Source organism: Naegleria lovaniensis (genome assembly GCF_003324165.1).
Source record: "Naegleria lovaniensis strain ATCC 30569 chromosome Unknown tig061, whole genome shotgun sequence".
Taxonomy (NCBI): domain Eukaryota; phylum Heterolobosea; class Eutetramitea; order Acrasida; family Naegleriidae; genus Naegleria; species Naegleria lovaniensis.
Window position 1 is genome coordinate 74,623 of NW_025407883.1, and position 19,829 is coordinate 94,451.

Sequence of the window (19,829 nt, forward strand, 5' to 3'; positions counted from 1 at the left end):
GATGATGGTTTTTCTCGGTTCACAATAATGTGAGAGTGTGAACGAATTTTTTTGCTAACCCTCATATGTGAGTGACAGATGTCATCTTTACGAACTTGTAGACGTGCATCCTGTAAAATAGGTTTCTTATGCTTAACAAACAGGTTGTAGACGGAATGTGAGATTAAGGACAACGATACTGTTGAGATTTCGTTAGTTATTGGATGTATGAATCAAACGGACCAATTGGTTTTTTGTTTGCATGGTTCACCATTGTGTTCATACAATTTAATCCCCGTCACATTACTACGTAATTCCTCACTGTTACAATGGAAACGCAACTTCCAACATCCACGCCTTAAAAAGGACCAATTCAATTTGTTCAAAAACAAGTCAAAAAAAAACCACTCACTCACTGTCATGCTGACAACCATACTCGTGTTAGGCGTTTTGGCTGTGATTTTCGCTCCGCTTGGCATCATTGGTAAATGGTTTTTGAATTTATTTGTCATTGGAAGATATCCCGAAAGTGTGTTTGAGAAGCCAAACTACACAGCGGCAAGCTCCGTCTCCACAGAGGAGGATCAAGCATCACCGTCATCAACACAATCGGAGGTTTCTGCAACAACAAACGGTTCAACCGAGATTAAAAAGAAGAAGAAAATTACGAAAAACATCTTTTCCGAACGGTGTGAATGATATCGAAGTTGTCATCATTGGCAGTGGTATTTCGGGTTTGGCTTGTGGAGCCATTTTGTCAAAAGCTGGAAAGAAGGTGATTGTTTTGGAACAAAATAAGACAGCAGGAGGATGTTTGCATACGTTTAAAAGAGGAGGATTTCCGTTCGAAGCCGGAATTCATTATATCGGTAATTTTGAAGAAGGTGGAGGCTTAAAGGTGCTTCTAGATTCATTGTGTGACAAGAAAATAGAAATGGATGAATTATGTAGCGAGTACGACGATGTTGTAATCTATGATACATTATCAGATCAATTATTGAAAAGAATTGCCATTCCAAAAGGAAAACAAAATTATGTGAATTGTCTCCATAACGCCTTTCCAGACGAGAGACAAGCCATTGACAAGTACATGCAACAATACGAAGAGACTTTGAAAACTTTGAATGATTATCGAGTGCCATACCTATTTCTCAAACTACTACCTGTTTGGATTGCCAAACTGGCTGCACCAATTCTTTGTGCACCCTATTTCAAGCTGGTCTCTACAAGTGTGAAAAGCATTCTCGATTCATGCACCAAGAACAAGACCCTCCAAAATTGTTTGGCTTATTTCTATGGAGACTATGGTATGCAACCAAAGGAATGTCCAATCAATGTACACTATAATGTGCAAGCTCACTACATGGATGGAGCGTATTTCCCAAAGAAGGGAGCAGTGGAAATTGTAGAAAGTTTAATTAAGGTCATTCGTAAGAGTGGTGGTGACGTGTTTACCAAAGCCAAGGTTGCCTCAATTATGATTAAGAACGGAAAGGCCACTGGTGTGCAAATGAGCAATGGCGTGGTCATACGAGCCAATGCAGTGGTTTCAAGCGCAGGCGTTTACAATACTTTTCAGAATTTGATTTCAGCAACAGATGTTGCCAAGTACAATTTAAAGAATCAAATCAGCAATTACCATCCAAGTCAACAAACGAATTGCATCTTTATCGGATACAACAAAACAGCGGAGGAACTTGGCTTAAAGTATCAAAATTGTTGGTTCTCAACAAGCAATGATCTGGATGGACAACGTGAACGATACATTCAAACTGAAGATGGCTCCATTGATCCCAAGCAAGGAATTGACATTCCAGGTTTACTCTTCTCTATTAAGCCTCAAAAGAACGGTACTTATATTACATGCTGTTTTGAGACCAAGTATGAATGGTTTAAAGAATGGGAACACCAACGATGCAAGAAACGAGGAGCTGGTTATCTCGAAATCAAGCAACGTTTGACAGAAAGAGCATTAGAATTATTGTACTTGGCTTACCCTCAATTGAAAAATTTCACACCTGATGCTTTGGACTCATCGACGCCACTCACTTGTCAACATTATCTAGGCTGTGCCTTTGGTGAAAGTTATGGAAGAAAGATGGATGCAGACTTTTTCACTAATTTGGAAGTTGGAAGACCAGAAACACCTATCAAAGGTCTCTACCTCACTGGTCAAGATACCTTCTCGTTGGGAGTGGCAGGAGCTCTTGTTTCTTCCATACTAACAACCACTACATTACTTCACAGAAACATGTTTGGAGATTGGTTTGCAGCAGTCTCTAAAGAACGACGTCGAATCAAACAAGATAAGAAGTTACAGTAGTATTATATCAAGTCACTAGTCTCTTACTAATCCAATTAATTGTTTCCCACATTCACACACAATCAGCCAATTTGCAAGAGTACAAAAAATTTTGTTTTCAAGGAACAAGAACAATTTTAATCCAACACACTTCACAAAAAATATAAAGACTTCACATCAACGACACATCACTTCTTTCTACTCTCCATATATATCTCTTCTTTTATTTCTTGGTAAATTAAATCCCATACGAATTTGAATTACATTAAACATTCTGACAATGGTTGTAAAAACTCGAAGTAAAACTCTAACAAAATTTACAAACAAACGTTCTCTCCATCCATCCGATGACTTGGAAGAAAGCCACTTGCTTGCCGATGATGAATTTGATGATTTGATTCATTCCGAATCTTCACAACAGCTACAACAACAACAACTCCTTTCATCATCAACCACCACCAATAGGAAGAACAAGCAACCAACCGAACGAAAGCCTCGAGTAGCGAGAAGAAAACGTGCATGTTCCAAGAAGTCTTCCAAAGATCAAGATGAAGAAGCCTCTTCCTCTGGTGATGATGATGATCGGGATGATGAAATGAATCTATCCTTTGATGAAGAAGATGATTTCAAAACTCGAAACACTGTTCAACCAACCAAAAAACCTCAAACACGATCCTCGACTCGGTTAGCACATGAACAACAACAACAACACCAACCATCATCACCCATTGTCATTTCATCGAATTCAGACTCGGAAAGACCCTCACGAATGATGCATCACAAAAAGAGAAAAATTCAATCCTCGTTTACCATCAAACCTCCAACTCATGATCATGAAAGAAGTAAGCTGGAGCTAGTGGTTGAAATATTACGAGAATTGTCACAGAATGCGAAATGTTGTTATGAAAAGTATCAGACGGGTATTGTTTCCTATTGTCAATTTTTGGTGAACATGAACAAGCTTTATCAACACATGTATCGAGAGAAGACAGGAATATCATTGATTGGTTTTCGTAACTTTTTACACAAAGCTTTGAGCGTAGAGGAGGTTCAAGATAAACCTGTTAAGCTTCCACATGGAAAGGCTCTCCACACTGCAGTATTTAATGTAATTCCACTATTGACACATGTCATCAAAGAGTTTAATGTAATGAATGAATGGAATGCAGCCTCTCATACTGAAGATAACCATCGAAATTGGCTTGCAATTAGTGCGCTATGCACCGACTTCCATCGATTGCTTTTGCATTCATTGGAACCAGAACTTTTTCCACAGAACCTTTCAAAGCATTGATGAAGAAAGGAAATGCGTTTAAGTTCTATTCTTACATTGAATCGATTTACAATAGCGTAGAATTGAACGAATTTAAGCAACGACCTGAATATTGTCAACTTGATAGTCTCAGACCTAACATTAGTGACGAAACCATGAGAAAATGGAAGGAATTGATTCTTAATCCGTCACCTACAAATGATGAAATAGAATTGATAGAAAATGCTCAACCAATTATCCATCCAATCCAAGAAGAACTTGTTCAAGAGCCACAGTCCCAACAACAACCTTCAAACCAAGTTGTCAACTCCGCAACGCAAAATGAAATTGTGCTCTCACACGATTCAGTACTGGAAAGCTCAACACCTCCACATTCGAATATTCCTTTTGAAGCAACAGGTGAATTGTTTATTCCTCAACCACAACCACTTGCTGACGATGAAATATCATATAACTTTGATGAAGATTTAGGTCAATCGGAGGCAGAGAAAGAAGAGCCTCAACAACGAAGAGTTAGAATTTCTGTGATAACACCACACTCTCTGAGATTACGAGAAAAGATTTATAGAAAACGAGCTAAACATGAAAGACGACTAACAATGTATGATGTGACAACATCAGAAAACTATCACCCTGTTTCACATCCTCGCCGAAAAACACATCTTGCCAACACCAGACTCCGACGACGTGTCAGTAGTCAGCAAATTGTCACAAGACCAAGTACTGAAACTGTAGTAGCTGTTCGTGACGAGGATACTGAAACCATTCAAGCATCTAGTTCAACCCTCTCTGTTGCTCAAGGCACAATTATTTCTGGAACTATTCAAGCAATTGGTGAAGAGATTGTTCGTGATCTTCAAAAGTATCCAACTGTTTTTCCATCTCCAAACTTGGAATTGATTCAAATGATGTCAACCCTTGCACAAGTATATCAAACCAAACCTGAGTTGTGTCGAAACGTGTTAAGACTTTTAGAGTCAGAGAATGGAGCTGATCTACATCACACTTCCTTCCTCTCACAACAAGTAGATGAGGAACAAGAGTTCTAAAATGCTGTGAAAGCTTCGAACGAATCTCACCTCTTTTGATAATATCATATTAACAATTTACAAAGAGGGACATTTCAAGTGACCCTTTGAGACAGCGAATTAATTGAAGGTGTATTTGAAAAATCCGTTTGTATCACCAAAACCAAAACTCAAACATCCATTCAGTCACAATACTGGAACTGTCACCCATGACTGGATGGTTGTGAATGATGTTAATAACATGATATTTGTGATTCAACATGAGCCACTCAATCAAGGTAAGTTCTGAAAACACCCAAAAATTAAGTGAAAGTTTTTGAAGAGTTTTATTATGATACAACTAGGTTACTTGTGCAGAGCTTGATAGAATGGATTGGAATCGGTTTCCTCTCGTTTATCAAACTTTCCCATCATGTGTGGAATGTTGACCGAATGATCCTTCATGGTAATGTCTTGATTTTCACCTTGTCTGGCACAATGTTTATCGTACCATTCCCAAGTCTCTTTGGTTGGAAGATGATTTTCGAAAGATTTACCTTGTTGGGCGTAATGAGTTCGGTTAACAAACAATGCTCCCAAGACGACAGCTGACACTAAGAAGAATTGTTTACCTGGCTTTCTGACTGCGTACGAGAAGGTATTGAAATCTGTTGGAAGCATGATTGTTACTGGATAGTGGTGTTGGATGTATTATTGTATATTTTGTTTTGACGTCTGCCAGTTGTCAAAAACCTTTGATTTAATACTGTTCATCGTCGCCGCTCAATTCCACCGAATGCATTAAAATAGCAAAAATTAAAGATTCTGACGGTATTTACTTGGCACGATTCTCCGTCATTACTTTTCGAAGCGGCGTATTGAATCATTTTGATTGTTTCTTGTAATACTGTCATCTGCCATGAAATTGTCGACTAAGGAGTATTATTGTTAATCAATAATTTATTAATTAAGGAATATTTTGTTTACATAATTACACATCCCTTCTTCAAATTCGAATCCATTGCTTTGTGAAACACATCATCCACACCTTTTCTTGTACGTGCCGATGTTTCAATATATGCAAGTGCTCCAATTTCTTTTGCCATTTTCTCTGCTTCCTCAATTTTCACTAAATCCGAACCTCCTCTTGTTCTCATATCTCCTTTTGTTCCAACGAGAATGAATGGAGTTTTTGGAGAGAATTTTGTGATTTCAGGTATCCATTTCGTTTTGATATTGTTGAAAGAAGTGTAGCTGTTGATTGAAAAACAGAGTAAGAAGCAGTTGGCATTTGGATAGGAGAGATGTCTCAGTTCATCGCTGTGTCATATGATCAACCGAAACATTGAATTTCAAAAATGATGAAAATTCGGAAAATCCGAGTTTCATGAAGTGTGTCATCAATTTTGAATAAGATCATGAATGTCATCCATTCAAACTTACTAATCTTCTTGTCCAGCCTAATGTCATTCGAATGTGGTATTGAAATAATTGTTACAAAATAAATTGTTAAATTGAAACATACAGTATCCCAAACGGAAAGCGTCACATTTTGTGATTTATATTTTACATTAGTGTCATAGTTTTCAAAAACAGTTGGAATGTATTCTTCAGGAAATTCGTTGTTCACCTGATGAAATGTCAAGTGTCATTGTGACATGAACCATCATCATGGAGTTATCCGATAGGACACAAACGATATTATTTTCATCATACTTTGATTCAACAATTTTCATTGTATACATACATAGACCATCAACAAACATGTCTTTCCTATTGACAATTGACAACCAACCAATTAGGAAATAATCACAACAACAAATACATACCGACTGCACCATCTCCAACGGCCACGACCTAAGTGTTCATCACACATATATTCATCGCCCGTGATGATTTCAATTAGATTCATACAACAATTTGATTGAAAAAATTTGACAAGAGACGTTGATGGAATACATCATTGTTTGAGGACATGAGACTGCTACGAAGATGTTGCATGATAACATACCTTCACTTTTGTATCTTTTTTGCCCATTTTTTTTATTTTGACAATTTTTTTTAACGGCAGGTGATGAATGACACGCGCAGAGATTCGCAATTATCTGAGATTCACATGTTCTTTTTTAATTATCTTCATCGTCAGATGAAAATACAGCATGATCAGTATCCACAAATGATAAATTTTCAAGCGATGACATGAATTGACTTCCTTCGATTCCACTCATTTCAATTCCACTCATCTCAATTCCACTGGTTTGTTGAAGATTTTGATTCACGATTGGTTGTTGAGGTGCCAGAATGGACACACCAATGGATAATTGAGATCCATCATTACTCAATAAGGTATTGTTTGAAAATTCAAGAGATCCAGAGCTATTGGACTTGTCAGAGAGTTGTTGAGCAGTATTTCCTTCTGAGGAACCTTTGGTTGCAAGAGCACTGTCATCGTCTTCAAATCTGGATGGAACAAATGATTCTGATAAAAATGATGACTTGTCCGTAAAGGAAGTTCCAGAGGATTCTGTAATTTTTGTGACAACCTTCTTGACCAATCGAACTTGGTTGATGACTTCATTGATGACCTTTTTGGTTTGAATATTTCGTTGAGATGCTTGTAAATAGTTGAAATCGTCGAGATCGACCCAATCTCCACGTTGTCCAACGTGATCGGAATTTTCTGTTTTTGGATTGAGTTCACTTTCTGAAGAGAGGAAGAGCTGTAATACATTCTTTTGATCATTGGATGTTGAAAGTGCTTGAGAACTTCTCTTTCGTTGTGAATATTCTTGTGTAATTTTGTCTTGTAGCTCAGCAATCGAATTGACATTACTAACTCTGAATTTACGTTTTCTTCCACCCAATTCACACACAATTGTGAAATATTCCTCAATCGATGCATCTTTGGCAAGCTTGGAATTCAATCTTAACTTGTTCAATTTCTTTTGTTGAATTTTCTGTTTCACTTTACGAATGAGATTGAGACCCAAAAACGAAGTAATCGAATCTCTAATTTTCTTGGATGAATGATTAGAAAAAGTATCCACTAAATATTCGACATATTCTTGACGATCATAGGCCTCAGTCATGTACAAGGCATTCAAAATTTTTCCCAACTTTGTAGAGCTACCCTCTTTCGAAGAATCCAATGAGCTCACTTGGCTGTTAAACGAGTTGACACTCTTTTGCTGATCGAACACAAATTCTTCACGTTCATTCACTCTCATAGTACCAAACAAATCACACAAATTATCTAAAAAGCAAACAACCATCAAACGATCCTTCTCTGTACATTTGATACATGCCACAATAAACATGAATAAACGATCTCTCAACAAGTCCAACATTAATTCAAAAGTCTCGATATTACAATCAAAATATTTTGCCTTTCCTTGTCGATCTTCCAAAGCTCCTTGATACCAACTGGTCAAATTTTGAGACATGGAAACAGCCAATCCCACAGCATTGGGTGTGTCATAAATTCGAGACATGATCATCATATCCGACGATGTGTTGTTTGATGTCAAACTTTCACTCAACGAAAAATTTGGATGCAACAACAATAAATCAAAGATGACATCTGGAAAATAAAACAACATTCGATCTACAGAAAAACCCAACAAGGTATACATAATATGAAAAGTACTCAATCTGCCATCCATCATACTCGCCTGATTTTTCGGAACACATAAATTTTCTTTCAAAATGGACCACAACGTACTCGGAGGTAAATAACCGGGATGTCTCGGATCACCTCCAAACAACAAGAAAACAATTTCGCAATGATTCATCATGATGGAATTGAGAAAAATAATTTTTTGATACGAATTAACGGATGGATCTCGTAATTTATAACTCGCACTTAAAAGAGTGCTATCGATTCGAGAGAAGGGAATTTTACCGGGTTGGCAGGGAGCGAGAGGATCTACCGTGACCATGTCGACGTTTGGTAGATTGGTTACGACTTCGCTGAGGAGTGTGCTGAACTCGGTATCGAATTGATTAAAGTCCATTTTTTTTTATATTTTTATTTTTATTGTAATGAGCTATGAAATGACAGGTGTGAAAATTTATGAAATTAATAGAGTCTGTTTGGTAGTTGGAATCGTAAGGGTGTTGAATTGTAGATCCAAGAGGAATAAGATCGGAATGGAATTTGAGAAGATCAAGAAGTATGAACAAGGTTCTTGTTGTTTTTCTTTGAAATTTCGTTTTTTTGTAATGCTACTAACAGGGTTTACAACAATTGTTTGAAAATTCACATTCCGAGTTACACTTTACACTGTCCAGCTACTGAATGCAGAACAAAACCTTCCATTCTTGACTTTTAGAATCCAGCGAGGATGTTCGGTTCGCACAAAAATCAAGAAACGCTTTCAACTGTCAAGTAGTGTCTCTCACTATCAAAAAAAATTATCACGAACACTAACATTTAACAACCACACGTAATGAACCAAGCTCTGAGTGTGAGACTTGTTCTCATTGCATGCCTTGTAGTAACGACTTGTCTCTTCTTGTTGGCAAGTGACAGTTGGGTCGTTGCCAAACCTTCGATGCGGTTGAATGGAAAACCAAAGAATTCTTCACCAAATCTTGAAAGAATTGTCGATACAATCGCTACCCTGACGAAACGCATTCGAGAGGAACAATCTACGGAAAATGTTTCCTTTCGAAAGTTTCCAATGAGATTTGCTGAAAAGAAAGGTTTGTTATCGAATGTATTTTCAAGCGTTGACATTTTATTACTGTGAACACTGTTTTCACAAACATCTCTTCACACAATCAGGACTTTACAAATCGTACATTCACTTCAACAATGGAGGCACCGATTGGGAAAGTATCTTTCTTCGACGAGTGATGAAAATTCTCGACATTAATGTTTTCGTCACAAATTTCGTTGTTTTAACACAAATTGAATCTCAACACTTACTCGAAACCACTCGCTCTGCTTCCCACATTGCTCGAGACATTATCCAAGAAGATCGTCTCAAAATGGCCATCGAAGGAATTCTCTCTTTCCATGACCTTAATTTCAACTCTTCCATTCCAGTGTATAATTTCTGGCCTCAACGCTCGTCTGCGAATTCCAAATATTTTCAGGCCTATCCCATCAATTTAGTCGGTCCATTGGATGAATACGAATCGATGAGTGATTACATGGAAGATATTTTAGGTTTTTTAGGTTTAAATTCTTTGAGACATAAAGTGAAAGAAATGGCAGACACTTTCATGATGTTGGCTCAGGCGTTTCATATTCCAGCTGATTATGATTGTGCGAGCTGTAATTTGGCATTGGGAGCAATGATGCAGAAAGAGTTGGCTTTGAAATATCCATCCATTGTTTCTGAATGGAAATCTCAAAATTCACACATTCCAGAATTGTTTTTGGCATTTGATAAGTATGCTTACAGTAACAATCTCAAAGACAAGAATGTATTCGAAACCAATGTCGATCCAAGATCGTACTACATTTTTCAACAATACTTCTCAGCAGGGGGCTCTATCAAGCTTCCAATGACTTGGATGATGAATACTCAGGAAAATCGAGAACGATATCCAGCCGTTGCTCAACCTTTCAATGTCAATAATATTGACGTGAGTGTGTTGTGCAATTTCCTGTATGGCGTTTCCTCTCATTCGATGCATGTCGATCCTTTGCCATTGAGAAATGATCGAGTCATGCAACAAATGGCTTTGAATGCTTCTCAATTGATTTATCATACAGTGAGTCAAGGATTAGAATTGAAACGTCCAGATTTGGCAATGATTTATTACCCAAGTGTTTATAACTTTTATTGGTTTATTTCGAGAACGAGTTTTGAATTGAGAAATAGTAGAATGCCAGAAGAGGTGAAGGGATTGTTGAGTGTCATTTCGAATACCTTGTATCAAGCTTTGGTCAATTTTGCTTCTCCAAATTTGCTGAAAATGGTTAAAATGACAAGTGACAATGAATGTTATTGGGATGACTTTTTGGGAGATGGACCAAAGAAAACACTCGGTGAGGATCGCATGTATTCCAGTGCTTTGGCCATCTCTGTCCTACTCGACACTTGGACACAAATGAATTCAACCTTAAACAAACGAATGTATCTTCCAAACACTCCGGATCGAGTGAAAACAGTCATTGATGGAGGAATTCTCTATCTTGAAAGAAATTTATTGACCTTCCTTGAATCTCATGAAAACGCCTTCTTCAGTGGTACAATTAAGGGACATTTCGATTATCCATTTTTCTATCCGTCAAATGTCGCTGAATATTTGAATGGAACTAAAGTGAATCCACAACAACCAGGAAGTGGTGATTTAATTGATTCTAAACTCATTGTTGCTGTTGAAGGAGTGATTGATTCAAAGGAATATCAACAAATGGTCTCTCAGAAATGGTTTGATATGCAAGTGCCAACACAATTTCCAGGATTTGAAGATTCTAAATTTCCATTTTGGTCAAGTCCTGCATTGACTCTTTCGATTTCTCAGTTGGTGTTTTCCAAGTACGTGAATTTGATGGATTAATGTTGGGTTGGTGTGATCGAATTGTTGTTTGTGAATTTTCGAAAAGCTTTTAAAATGACAAATAAAATTGGCATTGCAATGGAAATAATGATAATTGCGAGGAATGTTTTGACAACATCAAATTTTTCTAAAGGAGATAACAGTTTTTCAGCATGAATAATATCTTCAGGACCAAACTTTGCTGAATATTGAATCCAATGAGCTGCCATTGCCATATTTGGAGAAACTTGACGTTTGGCATTTTCATCTTGTAACAATCCAGCATACGGTTGTGTGAAATGCACATTTTTCAAATGCCACTTCCTTAATTGACTCTTATAAAACTCATGATTTTCAATCCAATCATTCACAGCTTCCAACAACTCGTCTCGATCCATTGGATCATAAATCGATTTTGCAATTTTTGCGTCTTCTGCATAAATGGTATTTAAAAATTGATCTGCAAATTGTGGAATGAGAATTAAGGGAACACTTTCTTCGATGGCTTCAAAAAGGGAATGAGCACCTCCATGAAATGAATAGAGAGGCATACTTGAGAACATGTTCTTGATTGACCCATTTTCTAACAATTAATCGATTGCTGTCATATGTAGCATTTGGATTTGGAAATAATTCTTGGAGGGAAAATTTTAAGGATACGACCATATCGAAGGATTGATTTCGAAATTCGAGAATATTTTGAATCACGTTTCGTGCATGTTCGAGTGATAGACTTGCTTTGGTACCAAATGCCATGTACACTATTTTGCGATTGGTTTTCTTGTGCTGTTCCAGCCACTCCGTTAAATCCTCACTATGAGTTTGTTTGGCATTTGACTTGACACTTGTGGTAAATCCAACTAATTTCACATTGGGAGGAAGAGGCACATTGGTGTAGGCATAACCTGGAAGAGTCAATGAAATGACAAAATATCGACTCAAATCCATAAATGGTACACCAAGAGCCTTCATGCCACTTGTCACTCTGTATTGATCCAATTTCTGAACCATTGGAATGGCCATTGTTAAAAATTCCACAAATTTAAAAACCTTTTCATTCAAACGATTCCATATAAAAGCCATCAAACCTTGTCTTTTCAAAATTCTCAGAGCTCTCTCCAAACTCGTTGTTTCGTATAACATTCTTGGAATTAAATTCCCAAAATCTTCAAATGCAAAAATTTGTGGAACATTACTAAACACAGTAAAATTCAATTGTCGAGCGTGTGCCCATTCGTACGCAGCAGCAAAGACAATGTCAATCACGAGGTGAAGATTTTTCGTTCGGTTCTGAACATTTCGTTCTTGCATGAATTGGAAAAGTGTTTCATGATTTTGAAAAACTTCATCGAGAGCTGAAATAAATGTTGGATAATTATGAATGGAATAATTGAAGGCAACTTTGAGCTTGGATAGGATGGGGACATCACTGGTGAATGATTGAACAGATTCGGTAATAGAAATGTCTTGTTTTTGAAGAGTTGGAGAGTAGGGTTTCATCGGAATGACATTTGGCAGTTGTTGATGTGACTTGTTGTCAGCGGACAAGATGATGATATTCTCTGATTTAATTCCCATTCCAATCATTGCTCGTGCTAAATGTGTAAAATCAACCATATGGGACGGATCGATAAATGGAATCATCACAAAGACTGTTTCCTTGTCGTCATATATTTTGGCATTTGACATGTCGTAAGCCTTTACATTATGGAATATCAAAGAAAGAATTAAAATTAAGCAGCAACCAAAAATCCGTAGATTAGACCTAGTAAGATCATTCTCTCTTTTTCTGTGTAATTTGAGAAGCATGATGAGCAACACGAATTTTTTTATACGGATAAATGGAAATTGTGAAAAGAATTCATTTGTCCGAGGCTTCAAAGCGAAAATGATTGAATGATATCAATCACTTTGAATTGCTTCTTCAAGAACAAATGAATAATAAAGTTTTATGATTACAATATTTCAACCTAGGTGTGAAAGAGGCGAAGAATTAATAAATGCCAAGTGTCATCACAACAAGAACCATCACCAACAGCCACGTCATTCCATTATTCAATTTCACACTTTCAGAAGCTCTAATATTATTTGTAATAAAACTTCCATAATTAAAAGTGTCTCCAAATACCTTAGATTCACAACCAGGACATTCACTCGAACGTTGTTTGACCCAAGTCTGCATTAATTATTTTTTTAAAAAAGCCAAATGACATTTTTCAAAACAACTTACTTGCAAATCAATAGCGTCTCCTAACATGATATGTGCCTTCTTTTCTAAAATGTAAGTAAAGCATTCAGTATAACCCGAAGTCAAACCAATAAGTTTGGCGAGTGGAAAATTGTTTTTGGCATATGTGGCATAGAAACTTCCACCGTAAGTGACAATGGTTACATTGGGGTTATTGATATCTTCTGGTTTGGAAATGGTAATGTTGGATAGATCTAAGGCAGAACGTAAATAGCCCTATGGGTTCATGATTGAAATAATTGACAAGTGACAGAGTGAGTTGCATCATTCATTACAAGTAAACTTACTGGAGACGAAGTTCCGTAAGGACAATTGAAATGAACTTGTGGCAATCGATTGGAATCCAAATTGGTGCTAGCAATGGCAATGTCACAAGCTCCAGTATCGACTAAATTTTTCATGGTTGTGAAATATCCTAATTTGGAAGTGTTGACTTTGTTGAATTGGTAGGGAATACTAAGTTTGTAATGTGTGTTAATAATTCTCATCAATACATTGCCAGCCTAATCATCATGATTGTGAATTAAACGGTCGACGTTGTGAGTTTGAAATTTAAATCATTTTAAATCATTTCATAATTTTCAATTCACAATTTTTTCAACACTTACCAATTCATGAACCAATGGCCAATTCAACAATGCATCGACTTCATAACACAACACCAATTTCGAATTCTCTCCTCTTGGTAATACCAATTTGTTTGGCCATGAAGGAATGACATTTCCTGAATAGGGTAATTTGGCACATGTTGGTACTGGAAAGAAAAAGTTATATTGATTTGATCCTTGAACGAATTCAGTATCTGAAAGCATCTCATTGACACCAGCATCGACGGCGTTGGCAAATTCGGAAGGAATGTAATAGGTGGAGTTGGAAGTTGAGTTTTGAGCAGTGACTGATGTGAAGATGTTTTCATTGTGGTTTGGAAGGAGGTGATGATGGGTGGAGAGGATCACCAAACAACAGAGAATAATCTTTAATTAATGAACCTAAACCACAACATTTTTATAATAATAATCAATTAATCATTAATTAATAAACCTTCAGAATACGGATAATGTGCATGAACCTAAACCACAACAGAACGGGCTAAAGGTTACAGGTTCATGCACATTATCCGTATTCTGAAGGTTTCCTTTTTGACGCGTTTGTGTTGTTGACAGCGCACTTGTCGGAATTATTGATGATAACAATGTTTAAGAACCTCGTTTTACAGTTTTTAATCAAGTCAGACCTTTGAGGAATGTGTTTCACATTCCAATGATGTTTCTCATAAGATTTACGGAGTTTGCAGAATCTCAGTGTTGAAACTTCATTTACAACGAAATTCAATTTAATTATTTCAGAAAAAAATACTAATCATCGTGATGATCAGAGCGAATTTTTCAATCAAAAGCCTTGTCGGCGGCGTGATGATGATTATAACTGTTTTGTTCTTGGTGATGATGATCGCTCGTCATTCCGTTGAAGGCTTATCATTGGCATCACTCAAAAATCAATTTCCAAAACTCTCGAATAACAGTGGATACTTTTGGCAAATTACTGATCCGCATTTGGATTCCGAATATGTGGTTGGAAGTGTTGCAAATTGTGGACAATTGGTGTGTTGTCGGAAGAATTCGCCAAGAACGAATGGTGTAAGTGATTGTTTTAAATAATTATATGAGCCATTGATCATGAATTGTTTTTGAAATTGATAACTGTTCAATGGATCGAACAACACATACAGACAATTCAATATGCTGAAAGATTTGGAACGTATGCGTCGTGTGACGTTCCATTAGAGACTTTTGTGAGTGCTTTGGAATTTATTAAGAACTTTCCAGTGGATGCTGATTTTGTGTTTTATGGAGGGTAGGTGATTGTTGAGTGAAAATGATTGAAAATTATTTATGAAAATTAGTGACAATCTAGTTCATGATGATTGGAATTATTCAAAAGAATATAATTTGAATTATGCCATTCTTGTGGCGAACGCATTGAGAGTGACATTGCAAGGATCGAGATATCAAAATCGAATCATTCCTGCAATTGGTAGGTATTTTGTGACACATGGACAGTATAGCATATAATCCAGGACATTTTGATTTTTTGATAATTGTTGACTTGTCTACAAATAGGCAATCATGACTTGGCGCCTATTAACATGTACCCTCTAGACCCTCAAAAGAATGAATGGTATTTACATCCTGTTGGTGATGCTTTCCAATTTTCTTTCAGTAGTTTCCCAGATGGAGATGCAGCTCTTACTTCTTTTAAAACCTCTGGATTTTTCACAGTGCTTATTCGACCAGGATTTAGAGCTGTTGTGATTAACACTCAATTCCAAAATCCACTCAATTTTTGGCTCTTATCGACTCCAGATAGAGATCCAGGAAAACAATTGGCATGGCTGGATCAAGTGTTAGGAAAGGCACAACAAGCCAATGAGAAAGTTGTCATTTTGGGACATATTCCTCCAGGTGAGTATTTAAGACATGATGTTTGCATTTATTGACTTTGAGGAAAATTTAATTGACATTTCGCATGGGTTTTCACCAAATAATTATTTTCAAACATTTGTTCACACCTTACGAATGCACGAAACAACACTCAAAACAGGAATTGACACGAGTGATTTTATGGAAGAATCCACAGGAAATTACAATGCCGACTTTACCAATCTCGTCGCGAAATACAGTTCCATCCTTGTGGGTCAATTTTATGGACACACTCACAATGATCATTTCAAAATTTTCCAAGATCCAAAAACCAATGTTCCAACCAATGTAGCCTGGGTCACACCTGCCATCACTCAGTGGATGTATCATAATCCTGCATTCCGTCTTGTACAGTACAACAAGAAGACATTTGAACTTGAGAATTTTTACACCTTCACAACCAATTTGACAGGTGTCAAAGATCAATTAACATGGACATTGGAATATGATGCCTTGACAGGTTATGGAATTTCTGATATTTCACCACAGACAATGACTAGTTTGTTGTACAACAAATTGAATGCTGTGGAATCCTATTGGAACAAGTTTGCTTTGAGATTTACTGGTGGTTATCCTTATCACGGCTTGTGTTCATTTAACGAAGCATGCAAAACGAAAAGAATTTGTGCAATGGGAAATATTCTGTATTCAGGTTATGACAAGTGTATCAAGGCAGCAGGTAATCTTAGTTAAATTAATTTTGAAGAAGAATGGTTGGAAATGGTTCTTTCAATTATTTTTCATAAACAAAACTATGCATCTGGAATTGTTCTGACTTTGATTCAAACTCGAAGAGACTCTCAGAGGAGATATATATGGTTTAAAAAGGAAGTTGTAACGGCTAACTTTTGTGGTTCATGCCATCTGTCAAATTTCAAAAAACAGTTCCTCGAGAGTTGGAAAATTAAAAACAAAGAGACCTTTCACGATTGTTGGTTGTGCTGTGATTTTCGTGTGTTTCTCTCTCTCATACACACACACACGAACACATTCACAACAACAACAATAACAATTACAACAACAACACGATGAAACTCACCCGATCCAGAAATTCCTCTGTTCTCGAAGACTCTGCCTTCCTTCATGGACCTTTCGAATTGACCGCTCATCTCCAACAACAACAACAACAACTCATTCTCAAACCTCATGTCATCAAGTTACGAAAACATTCAATCAAACATGCGCATGAAAAAGTTGACATGAATAATTATTCTCAAACCGCTCCGAGCACGAGTGCCAATCCAAATAATAATTCAAATTCCTCTTCGGTTCAACTCGTAAAGAGTCTCCGATTTAAAACACTCACTGTATTAATATTATTATTTATTTTATTGATGGCGTTGTGTTTGGCCACATTATTGACAGCTTTCAATTTGTCATTCCAACAAGTTGAGAATTCCATGGCTTTGGAATCTGCAAAAAGATCCACGAGAGCATTCTTTGATGATTTTTCATATTTGAATTCGAGAGTTTTTGAATATGCTGCATTTGGAGATACTGTCAATGTCGTGTTGAATACAACGAATAATGCTCCAATGGCTGCAGAAGCATATTTGAACTATTATTTGCATTGTCAATATCAATTATCGACCAAGGTGAATTTTGCATTGATTTATTATTTGAATGGAACCTTGTTGAAAGGTCTTGGATGTTTTCGAGGACTCAAATTGGATAAGATTCCTCAAGAATTGTTGAGTTTGGATACCATAGTGGGAAGACCATTGAAAAAGAATATTGAAAATCCAGGTATGTGAAATTTTGATCTGTTAGTCGATGGATTCGAAACTATTTCATGAAAATATTTGAAAATGGAATATTGAACGTATCATTGGTTGCAATCGTGTGTAGCTACGAGAAATGTTGGTTTCTTTTCTCCAAGTGAAAAATTACTGGATCTCGTGACGAATTCAGAAACGAGTGCCATACTTGCAAAGAATTTTTCAATCACTCCATCGAGTGATGTTTCGAATGTGTTGCTGTTGAGTGCCATGCCCATTCAAGGTTTGTTGTTATTATCTGTGAGAATTTTCAACACCATGGTCTAACATGTTGATGTCAAAAATTAATATCGAATGTTATAATTTGCAATGTCACAGATACGGATTATAAAAAAAGTTATGGACTTCTCGTTTTTGGACGATATGAATTTATTGATTACGTGTATGACATGTCCGATCGAACTCAATTATGCCTTACCCTGTACAATTTAGACATTCTCAAAGATCGACAAACGTTTGCTGCCTCCCTCGCGAATGATTTTTCCAATTTCACAGAATTAACCTATTACGGAAAAGATTTAACAACCTTATCCAATTATATTTCAAAAAGTACAAGGAATTGGCAACCCACGATCATTAATGGAATTTATTCACAAAGTAATTGGGGAAATAATTCAGGACAATTTGTTCAACAAATTTCTGTCCCAACAGATTTTGATGACACGATTCCCATTTTAAAAAATCGACAATGTGCTGATTCTGATAGTGTCGTTGGAGAACGAATGGCTGTTTTTCAACTTTTTAATGACATTACTGGAAAGAGCAATCTTGTCATTCGAACAGATTTTCCAAGAGATATTTTCACACTTGGTATTACTTCATTTGTAATCACGTGGGCTGTCATGACATTTATGATTATTTTACTGTCAGTGTCAGTGATCATTTTCTTGGAATATTTTGTAATAAGGCGAGTGATTCGATTGACGAACTCGGTGCGATCGATCACCAACAATAACGACATTAAGCAAAGAGTTCCAAACAGTGGCTCCGACGAATTAGGAATGCTCTCTGATGACGTGAATGACATGCTCACTGCTCTCGATAACTCACAATCTGTTCTCACAGAGGATAATTTACTCATGCAACGATTATTAGAGAAAACGTCACTTTCTGAACAGCAATCACGTGTGATAATGAACGGCATAGAGGATTTTATAATTGTTGCTAATTGTAAGAATGGCTCCATCATTTCATTTAATACTATTTTCGAGTCCAAGATTTTGAAAAAGAATTTGACCAATATCATGGATTATTTTATCACCGAGTCACGTCACTCAGTGTCAACAGATACTCTCAATATTTATGACTCTTCAGAAACGAGTATTACTACAAATTCCGCTACTGCCAAGGTGGATGATTTTCTCTCCAAGTTGGATCAACTCGCACAATCGAAAACGAGATGGGAAATTCATTTGAAATCCTCACTGAATATTGAAATACCAGTTTCAGTTTCTGCCAGTCATGTGAACATGATGCTCGAAGAGGGTAAAATTAATGATGTTTTTGTAATTGTTGCCAGAAATTTGAGTGAACAACAAGAGTTGAGACAAGCTGTCAAACATCACCAACAGCAAATGCAACAATTCAAACAAAATTTGGAATTTGAAAGAGTCATGTTCCATCCAGTGCTTAAAGAAAAATTTAAGGTAAGTTTCCTTCTTTCATGATTTGCAGTAGTAACACAAGTTCATCATGTTTTTGAATTTAATCACCACCAACCTTAAGGCCTTCTGCGAAAAGGAATGTTCAGAAGAGAACTTTTCATTCCTGGAAGACGTTGCTGCTTACAAGACAACTAAAAAGACCGCGGATCGATCCAAAAAACAATCCGAAATTATACAGAAATATCTTCTTGATTCCTCACCAACTCCCATCAACATTTCTCAGAAAGTTAAGGAGACAGAAGTGACCAAGATTTCGAATGGTTACGCACAAATTGATTTGTTCGACAATATTGAGCGAGTAGTGAAGGCCATGATGCTTAAAGACACCTTTATGCGTTTTTCGTTGCAAAATGATATTGCATTGGTAGAGACATCTTCAGCATCATCTGATTCAGGCACAACGTTGAGTATTCTGTCATCATCGACTGTGAGTAATGCCTCCACAAGTGTGTTGTAAATTATTGTACAATAGTCGGGTCATCATCACTCGACGAGATGAAAATCAAGTTCGGACCAAGAATTATGAAATTGCATGAAGTAACTTTGAGGCCATCTATGTATCACCAAAGGATGAAATGATTGTCAATTAGTACGATTCTTTCG

The 19,829-nt window shown here is 36.7% G+C and overlaps 9 protein-coding genes across 9 annotated transcripts; 5 read left to right on the forward strand and 4 right to left on the reverse strand.

Annotated features, from left to right (window-relative positions):
* Positions 1 to 399: 399 nt before the first annotated feature.
* Positions 400 to 2,302, forward strand: C9374_012907 (uncharacterized protein; the record flags this gene model as incomplete). Its single annotated transcript, XM_044688725.1, has 2 exons — positions 400 to 508; positions 687 to 2,302. The coding sequence occupies 2 exons, from the start codon at positions 400 to 402 to the stop codon at positions 2,300 to 2,302; spliced, it is 1,725 nt and encodes a 574-aa protein (XP_044542235.1).
* A 259-nt stretch (positions 2,303 to 2,561) lies between these two features.
* C9374_012908 (uncharacterized protein) lies at positions 2,562 to 4,603 on the forward strand (the record flags this gene model as incomplete). Its single annotated transcript, XM_044688727.1, has 2 exons — positions 2,562 to 3,389; positions 3,494 to 4,603. 2 exons carry the CDS (start codon positions 2,562 to 2,564, stop codon positions 4,601 to 4,603), a joined length of 1,938 nt encoding a protein of 645 aa, XP_044542236.1.
* A 324-nt stretch (positions 4,604 to 4,927) lies between these two features.
* Positions 4,928 to 5,242, reverse strand: C9374_012909 (uncharacterized protein; the record flags this gene model as incomplete). Its single annotated transcript, XM_044688728.1, has 1 exon — positions 4,928 to 5,242. The coding sequence occupies one exon, from the start codon at positions 5,240 to 5,242 to the stop codon at positions 4,928 to 4,930; it is 315 nt and encodes a 104-aa protein (XP_044542237.1).
* A 302-nt stretch (positions 5,243 to 5,544) lies between these two features.
* C9374_012910 (uncharacterized protein) lies at positions 5,545 to 6,599 on the reverse strand (the record flags this gene model as incomplete). Its single annotated transcript, XM_044688729.1, has 6 exons — positions 5,545 to 5,881; positions 6,005 to 6,021; positions 6,087 to 6,191; positions 6,309 to 6,334; positions 6,391 to 6,418; positions 6,573 to 6,599. The coding sequence occupies 6 exons, from the start codon at positions 6,597 to 6,599 to the stop codon at positions 5,545 to 5,547; spliced, it is 540 nt and encodes a 179-aa protein (XP_044542238.1).
* An 88-nt stretch (positions 6,600 to 6,687) lies between these two features.
* On the reverse strand, positions 6,688 to 8,574 carry C9374_012911 (uncharacterized protein; the record flags this gene model as incomplete). The annotated part of the gene is made up of 1 exon (XM_044688730.1): positions 6,688 to 8,574. One exon carries the CDS (start codon positions 8,572 to 8,574, stop codon positions 6,688 to 6,690), a length of 1,887 nt encoding a protein of 628 aa, XP_044542239.1.
* Positions 8,575 to 9,009: 435 nt separating this feature from the next.
* Positions 9,010 to 11,077, forward strand: C9374_012912 (uncharacterized protein; the record flags this gene model as incomplete). The annotated part of the gene is made up of 2 exons (XM_044688731.1): positions 9,010 to 9,265; positions 9,348 to 11,077. 2 exons carry the CDS (start codon positions 9,010 to 9,012, stop codon positions 11,075 to 11,077), a joined length of 1,986 nt encoding a protein of 661 aa, XP_044542240.1.
* Positions 11,078 to 11,563: 486 nt separating this feature from the next.
* C9374_012913 (uncharacterized protein) lies at positions 11,564 to 14,116 on the reverse strand (the record flags this gene model as incomplete). Its single annotated transcript, XM_044688732.1, has 5 exons — positions 11,564 to 12,754; positions 13,185 to 13,232; positions 13,287 to 13,520; positions 13,592 to 13,807; positions 13,913 to 14,116. The coding sequence occupies 5 exons, from the start codon at positions 14,114 to 14,116 to the stop codon at positions 11,564 to 11,566; spliced, it is 1,893 nt and encodes a 630-aa protein (XP_044542241.1).
* Positions 14,117 to 14,746: 630 nt separating this feature from the next.
* C9374_012914 (uncharacterized protein) lies at positions 14,747 to 16,477 on the forward strand (the record flags this gene model as incomplete). Its single annotated transcript, XM_044688733.1, has 5 exons — positions 14,747 to 14,941; positions 15,034 to 15,158; positions 15,208 to 15,338; positions 15,425 to 15,766; positions 15,906 to 16,477. 5 exons carry the CDS (start codon positions 14,747 to 14,749, stop codon positions 16,475 to 16,477), a joined length of 1,365 nt encoding a protein of 454 aa, XP_044542242.1.
* Positions 16,478 to 16,812: 335 nt separating this feature from the next.
* C9374_012915 (uncharacterized protein) lies at positions 16,813 to 19,683 on the forward strand (the record flags this gene model as incomplete). Its single annotated transcript, XM_044688734.1, has 4 exons — positions 16,813 to 17,530; positions 17,633 to 17,785; positions 17,881 to 19,208; positions 19,288 to 19,683. The coding sequence occupies 4 exons, from the start codon at positions 16,813 to 16,815 to the stop codon at positions 19,681 to 19,683; spliced, it is 2,595 nt and encodes an 864-aa protein (XP_044542243.1).
* Positions 19,684 to 19,829: the final 146 nt, after the last annotated feature.